Source organism: Daktulosphaira vitifoliae, unplaced genomic scaffold, assembly GCF_025091365.1.
Source record: "Daktulosphaira vitifoliae isolate Bord-2020 unplaced genomic scaffold, ASM2509136v1 Scaffold_3, whole genome shotgun sequence".
Classification (NCBI taxonomy): Eukaryota; Metazoa; Arthropoda; class Insecta; order Hemiptera; family Phylloxeridae; genus Daktulosphaira; species Daktulosphaira vitifoliae.
Genome location: NW_026099574.1, coordinates 27,098,870 through 27,107,611, shown reverse-complemented (window position 1 = coordinate 27,107,611; position 8,742 = coordinate 27,098,870). Strand labels below are relative to the sequence as shown.

Here is an 8,742-nt window from a genome sequence, read left to right as displayed (position 1 = left end):
ATAATATTTAGGAGTTTTAAAAAATATCTGTATTAAATAAGTTAATTAGGTAAATAAAATCAAAGATTTTGATCTGTTTAATAAATTAATGATTAAATAGAAATAATTTAATGTAATTTATAAACAAATTATTATTTATTTTTTACTTATCAGTGCAGATGTTGTAGTGGAAATAAACCCATGCCCATTTGAAAATTATTGTTTTAAAATAAATATTGAAATATTGACATTGGTCTTTTGGTGTAAGTGCATAACGTAATTGTAGTCACGGAAAAGTTACCTTCAGAATTGTATCTAGTGACGTCAGTAACGAACAAAATGCCAGGTGCGTATCACTGAGGGTTGCCGTGCGCACCTGGTGTCTTGCACCATTGGCACATAATGAAATAGTCGCTCATAATCTCTTTCCTACTTTACGTACATGTCCATGAACAGTGCTTAAACATGATTCGTTTGTCGTAAAATAGGATTTAAAAAAAAGAAAAACAACGCCGTCTAAACGTAGTGCTACGTCAAATCGCGTTCGTACGACGATGGCTGCTTTGACCGCCGGTGTGCAATATAGTTTGTCTTCGAACCAGAACAATGGCTTGATGACCAAACAGAGGACGACTAAAAACAAAACATTGTTTTTTGTCAAGCTTACCGATTCCTGTTTGAAAGCTGTCGAGGATTACTTAAGATGTTGCCAACAGGTAAAGCTTTAAAATAAGTTTATTAAAAACAGTTTATTAGTTTTTTTATACATAATTTTGATATCGCCAAAACGGGTTTTTGTTTTTCTCCTTAAACTCGTCCCTAGCCACGTCCTCAAATTCGTTTATTTTTTAACATGTTTTAAGTATATAAATTTTTTTATTATTGTAGATCTTTATAGATTACAGTACAATGTATAATCAAACGATTTTACATAACTGCTGTGCCAGTTTTTTAATATTGTATGTAGTGTATAATAAAATAATTTTCTTATTGGTACATTATAAAATTGTAACAGCATCTAAAGTCTTCTTAAATTTAATTACTGTTAAAAAGCTATACTTTTTTTGCTGTATAATTAGAATTGTTACAAGCCATTAAAAGAAGCTGAATCTGCAAATTCTGACATCTATTGAATATTTTCAAAACAGCTGGTTTTCAACACAAAAACTTTTAATTTAATATGAATATTATACAAATAATGTTATTTTTTGTCAATTTTTTTATTACAAATAACGCATAAAATGATTTCATAAACATACTGCGTGTTTTTTTTTCTATTCTGTAGAATAAAATATTAGTATAATTATCATGATCGATTGACATAATCATTGATCTAAAAATACCCTATTTTATTTGTCTATCATGCATTACACATAAAATATCAATATTTTGTAAATTAAACTTAGCATTATATGTATATTTTCAAGGGACAAAAAAAAAATTTGCTACTTCTAAAATTTCTTAGAGTAATAAAATATAAATAGAATATACATAAATTAATTGATTCAGGCATTCTATAATTTGATATAAAATAGATAATAAAAAAAACTTGTCAACTTGAAATTTTAATAATGAAACTTGTTAATTCAGGTTACAGAAGATATATTATTCCTAATAAGTTTTTTATTAGTCTAATAAACTTTTCAGTATAGTTAGTTTTCATTAGCGTCTTATTAAATATTACTAATTTTTTTTTTTTATAATTTTACATGCAATAATTTTTGTTATAACCTGTATACATTTTTTAAGCTTCCAATTCTGATAAAGTTAAGAGTAACCTAATTGATAGTTTTATGAAATATAACCATTATGTAACGGAATAATTAAAACTNAAGTTAAGAGTAACCTAATTGATAGTTTTATGAAATATAACCATTATGTAACGGAATAATTAAAACTTAAATTTATATTTTAATTAAAAAAAACTTAAGTAAAACATTCCAAAATCTATTATGTTATTCTTGCTGGATGTCAATTTGAAAAGAATGTGTTCTTTATAAAATGTAATTCTATCAATCAAATTATAGTTATTATGATTAAGTGATAACCAGTTTAAATGTTCTATATTTCAAGAATCTTGCATGTCTGGTTCTTTTCTCTGTTTTTGGGTGATTTATCTGATTTTTTCCTAAAAGTATAATAATAATATCCTAAAAAGATGGCTTTACCTTTATATGTCAATGTAATTATTAATAATGGTTAATAACGGGAATTTAATCTCAAAATTTAAATTGTCTTTTTAATTAACAAAAAAGTGACTTACATTGTTATTCTATGTATCTTCCAAATAATCAAAGGCTAAAATGCTAAAATATAGCTTTAGATATGATCTATTTAAATTTGAGTCAGTGGTGTATCCAAAAAATTTTTCAGGGGTTAAAAAAATACTTTTTATTGCTTAAAAATAATGATTATTTTAATGACTATTTTACTAAAAATCATCACTTAAATATATTTTGTAAAAAAAAAAATTAGATTGTTATTTGAATTTTCGGGGAGCTGCAATTACATTAGCCTCCCACCTGATTTACCACTGATTCAAGAGACTGCCATAAACAGAGTGATCATAAACCTCAATTACCCAAAAAATAAACACAATATTTGAAAATAATTATTGATTTTTTTTAGTTACATATAATTCTTAATTTATCAGCTTTTAATTACTTTTTAGAATCATTTCTTATAACTTAAAGGGGTTACAACTTTATTTTTTACATAGTAACATACATATTTAACTAGCTTATAAAAAATGAAATATTTTAACTAAGAAAATGACTGACCAATAACAACGTTTGGGCTAGTATCTCAGAAGTTAAAGTATAGGCTGTACATGAGGAATGGATGTTGTCACTTTAATATTAGCTACTTGAGTTCCCTTAAAATATTATTAGCCAATGGTCGAATTATTAGCCAATGATACAAAAAAAAAGATTATATATTTATTTTCATAAATACCTGCAAATAATTTATACGTGTTTTACATTCATATAATATTTAAAAAAACAATAAATTTTTAGAAGATTTTGTGGTCTATTATAAATTGTAAAATCATATATTAAAAAATATAATATATGAATAAATAAATATCCTTTTTTTTTTTAATAGAATCATAAATAACGAATTAAGTAAAGCTTATTTGTACAAACTTTTACTAATTAGATGCCGCAGATACGCAAATGTATTCATATCGTATACGTTATATCTCATTCACATATAAAAATGTTTGCATTTTTTTTATTTATTTTGTTTAATCACTTAAATACGTATTTTATGCGGTAGTTTACTTAGAAATTATAAAAAATAAAAATAAATCATACTATGATATTTATTACAAAATTCTCAAACAAAAAGAGTAGTGGTCACTCTTTTTTTTCAAATTTATCCCTTTTTTTACAAAAACTTTGATAACTCAATAATGATTATTTTCAAATTAAGGAAAATATATATATATATATATTTTATGATTATAAATAATAATAAAATTTCTTTAAACGTAGTCTAAGAAGACAATAATTATTTAAATAAATAAATATATATATAAACAAAATAATAATTGTATTAAAAGTTCTAAGCGTTAGTCAAATTTAAGACAATCTGCATATAATGTAATTATTTTAATGCTAGCTACTTGAGTTCCCTTAAAATAATTTTCTGTGAATTTTTTAATTCCATATGTAATTTCATCTGGTATAGAATATTTTTCATGTTTATCCTTTACGTATTAGAGGGGTCTCAACTTTATTTTTTTTACTGGTTACATATATATTTAAATAGTTCATAAAACAAAAAATGATGTAAATAAGAAATCGACTGGCCGACAATAACTTTTGGAGTGTCAGAAGTTTTACAATATTATAATATTGACTGGAGAAGAAGCGTGGGTTTTGCTATTTTTATCATTAGACATTTCCTCGCTGTACTCTTATTCCCGTCTAGGTATAAAAATGAGAATAATATCCAAAGTACTAGTTCAAAAGTTGTTATCGACCAGTCATTATCTTAATTAGATAAATTTCTTTACTAAAAAATGTATTTTACTATTTAAATAATTGAAGATAACATTCTTATCTCAGGTATAAGGGAGGAAAATAATAATATTTTATACAAATATATTATTTATAAATAAATGTTGATCAATATGTAACTAACAAAAATCAAACAAAAAATTCACAAAGTATTATTTTAAGAGAAATTTTGTAGCTAGTGTTAAAAGAATCACTCTGCATATCCAAAGTAATAGTTTACATATTGTTATCGACTAGTCATTTTCTTAATTAAATAATCTTCAATTTTGTATGTTAAATATGTACATTAATATTAAAAAAAAAAAAAATTGACACCCCTATACATTATAAAGGATGATTTTAATAAGTATTTGATAAGTTANAAATTGACACCCCTATACATTATAAAGGATGATTTTAATAAGTATTTGATAAGTTAAGAAATATATGTAACTAAAAATATTTAACAAATTTTTTTTTGTTGTATTAATAAATATTTGAAAGTGTATTAAGAATAATGGTGGAATTTTTCACCAATCTCATAGCTTAGAGTTTTATTATACTTAACTCAAAGTATAATTACTTACATAAAACATTTTAGTTGACAACAAATAGTTTTAAGTGATTAAAAACGATTATTCGGGAAATGCATAAAATTACATGGTCTATCATACAAAAAATACCTTTTCTGAGTTAAACTTAAAAAAAAAATTGATCAGCTATTTGTTTTTCGTTTAGTCACAGTTATTTTACTCGAAAATAAATTAATTTGGAACTTGGATGCTTTTCTTAAATATTTTAGATTATACAAGCAAAGAAAATCAGTTCTTCAAACAATTTATCAATATTATCTTAACATAAATTTTATTTATTTAATATTAATTAAAAATTTGTATAGGAAAATAAAAATTATATTAAAAGTGGTATTCGTGTTATTTATTATTTATTTATACGTCCTAAACATTATTGTTTTGTTTTTCGGACAATGTCAATTAATATATCTGCGATGTTGACAAAATTTTATTCATAAACCAAGGCCAAAATGTTTCAAATAGATTATAAACAATCATAAGAATTTGTTAAAAAACTAAATTATGCACGTTCATAAAAACCCCAATAAAAGAAGTTGGCATTTATATTAAGATTATACATTTTAACTATTTGTTGTCAACTAAAATGTTTATGTTTAATCATTAAAGTTAATGATTAAAAAGTTCTCTTTGTAAATTAATAGACTCCCTTGTTTTTTCATCTTATAGAATATTTTACTTTTAACCCTGTAAGTCATAGATTAGAAAAATTATGTACTGTTTTTTGTTGTGATATTTTCGAATATTTTAAACTATCGAATAATATTGGATTGTTTTTTAAAACTATTGAATAAATATTCGAATTGTTTTTGTACAACCGAATAGTTTATTTTTAGTATAAACTATCAAATATTTAAAAAACTATCGAATAGTTTGAATAACATTTAAATATATTGTGTGAATATCGAATAGTTTTTAATTACTATAGAATAGTTCGATAGTTTTTTGAGCTTTCTTGTCATTTTCAATCCAAAATTTTACTAAATCGTTTCATAAATAATTTTATATATCAATTTTTTCTTATACATATATATATATATATATTATAATTTAAAGGAAATAAAAAAAATCAATAAAAATATTTCATAAAATTTTACTATCCCATTTTGAAGATCTATCTCTTATTCTTTATATTTGGTACGTATAGTTTTTGAGTTTTAAAATTAATCGGACATTACAGAAGTATGATATTTAAATTTTTTTTTTATTAATTAACTCTAGTATTTCAAAAAAAAAAAATATATATATATATATATATATATAAAGTATTTGTGTGTATGTAATATGTATTCTTTTTTAGTTTTCTTAATGGTGTATACTTTAGGGTAGTATGCTAAACGTTTAGCAATACAGTCAAGATGCGTTGATGTAATGTGAATACAATTTAAAAAAAAAATATATGTTTAATGTCCCATTTTTATGAATAAATAATATTTTTATCATATAAAAGATAATAGACGTTGTTCTAACCACTCGTCCCATAGTATATAAGGTTAAGAAACCCCTTCTTTGGTGAAGGCTGCATTGGTGGTTTCATGGGCCGTAAAAGCGTAAAGACCGTAGAATATGATACTTATTTTAAATCCCTTCGTAAACTTAGATCAGAATTATATGTTATTAATTGACTGATATAATTCTTACATTCAATATCTTCATTAGGGTAACTTAAGATGTTTAACCTCTAATTAAAAAATGAACCCTTTCCCAAAGTACAAAAAATTATATATACTGTAGTAAAAGTAGTAAAATTAATTTAATACCCCTAGAAATTTTGTTTTGATAGGTCGTATGAGCACCACCTCCAATCTTAAAATAGATTTTTCACTGTGATTAGGAAGAAAAACAATTAGTAACTTTTTATCACATAAGTTCAGGTTTTATAACTAACAAATAAAATATTCTATAAATGATCATAATGTGTATAATTTTGAGTTAGACATCCAAGTGATCGATCCACGCAACTGGTAAAATAACGTTATACTCAGTTAAAACATAACTTAAATCTTACTTCCAAACTATTATGATTAAGATAATACTATGTATCTCCAATTTATTAAATATTTCAAGCTATAACAATATATTTATGTTTTACGTGTAGATTAGAAACATAAAATCATTAAGCCAAAATATTTATTTACGATTACTATAAGTGTTGTTTTTACAAAAATGCTCAATTTATACCTATATTGTTAAAATCATAAATACACCGAATTAAAGAATAAGAAAGGCATGTATATTTTAAGTTATTTTTAAACTAATAATAAATTGAACTAAAATAATTTGAACAACAAATTGACAAAATAATATCTTATTGACTTATTATTTTTTCACACTAAAAATCTTCAAGGTTACAATTATTCAGTTATAATATCGAAAAATATCATTTGTAAATACTTAACTTATCATATATTTTTTTAAAGTAATATTGAAGCCCAGAACTGGTTTTGACTAGCTGTGAACTAGCATTATGTGTAACATAATTATCCTTTCATCTTAAACACTCGTACTTTCACCCGATTTTTTTCCAGCTGAAATACGAGTAATATACGCAACAAATGTAGTATAACTCTCGATCAATCGTATACACGTTGATTCTTGTAATATTTAAAATATCGTATTATTTCCTAAATCATCTAAATTTTCAATTTCAAATATTTTTTCCGCAAAATTCGTGCAACATTCGCTATCACTTTAAAATAAGTGGGAATGGGTTTTCCCCGCTTAATAAAAAAGTTATTTCAAGGTTTGATAAACTATTACGACGTGTTTTAACTCAAAAGATAAAATTTTAATTTATTAAGATCTAATGAATAATGATCAACAAAAATTGTATCGGGTGTTTCAATGTTGATCATAATAATTGCGGTAATGTTACCAGACAAGTGAACGAGAAGATACGATTATAATACTAGACACAAGGCTTAAGTATAATTTCTGCCATCGGACGAGTGTTGAGGACAAGGTCAGGACCAATCGTATGACAAAAAGTGAAAGTTTTTCTGCTATAGTACATGGTACTACCGTTGAAACCACCACAGTTGCTGCCATCGAGTGTTTGGTATTTGGGTCATACACATCAATAGGCTAACTCTCTCACCATTCAACTCTGGAGAGCTACTTGTATGACCTATCAATAACTTAATATGACATGTATTTTTTGGAAATATACTCGACATTAACTAATAATATCAAAAATGTAATTTATATTTTATTGGTTGCGATAATCACATTTACTCGTGTAGTACTTTTTGTGAATCCTAAAATGATTATAAAAGTAGTACTACCATTATTCAACTTGCATGTTTGGTATTGAAATTTTATTTTTGCCATTAAAATGAAAATAAATAGTTGTACCGCGGAGTGGAGATAATATTAAATGCTTTAATAGTGTAATGTTCGGAAAATAACGCACTAATAAACAGTAGTCGTTTATAAATAAACAAAAATATGTAATTATAGTTATAACGCGTCATCTTGTAGTAACTTCAAGTATTAAAGACTATAGAAATGATATACAATTCTAAAAGAAATTAATAATATAAAATATATATATATTTTTTTTTATCATTTATTATAAATTTTATTATTATTTATTACTATTAATATTTTTAAGAGAAACTACATTTTTTCAAGTTGATACATAGAGAATGGTTAAGTAAAATATTTATATTAACAATTATTAATGTCAATAGTGCAATTATACAATTTCATTTTACAGTATAGTTCAGTATAAAAAGTATTAGTAATGACTCATTCATATCTTTGTACCTAAAACCAATCCTCAACAAAACCTAACTATGAAAAAGAGCCACATTTCAACCCTTTTCCTCACAAAAAAAGTGCGTTTTGATTTACCGATTTACATAAAATTTTATGTAGTAGGCCTACTAAAAAAAAACCCTTAAATAATAAAAATATATTAAATATTTAATAAATGCAACCGTTAAGATCTATACATAAATAAATGTATAAATATATTTTTTTTAATTTTTACAGAGACAAGAATCTTAATAGGAGGGAGATCATATACAAACTTTCTGACTTAATGCCCGTCATATAAATGTAATAAGCAAATAAAAAAATATCTTTAAATTTTATCTAAATTACCGATAATATTTATTAGCTTCGATGCGAAGCTGAGAAGGTATTAATTTTACTATGATGTGTGT

At 24.0% G+C, this 8,742-nt stretch overlaps 1 protein-coding gene across 1 annotated transcript in view; it reads left to right on the top strand.

The window, feature by feature from the left end:
- The first annotated feature begins 363 nt into the window (after positions 1-363).
- Positions 364-8,742, top strand: part of LOC126903313 (RNA polymerase II elongation factor ELL2) — a 16,123-nt gene continuing 7,744 nt past the window's right edge. Inside the window, exon 1 of the mRNA XM_050681445.1 lies at positions 364-695. Coding sequence (XP_050537402.1) covers positions 534-695 — 162 coding nt within the window. The 5' untranslated portion in view covers positions 364-533. The remainder of the gene's footprint in view (positions 696-8,742) is intronic.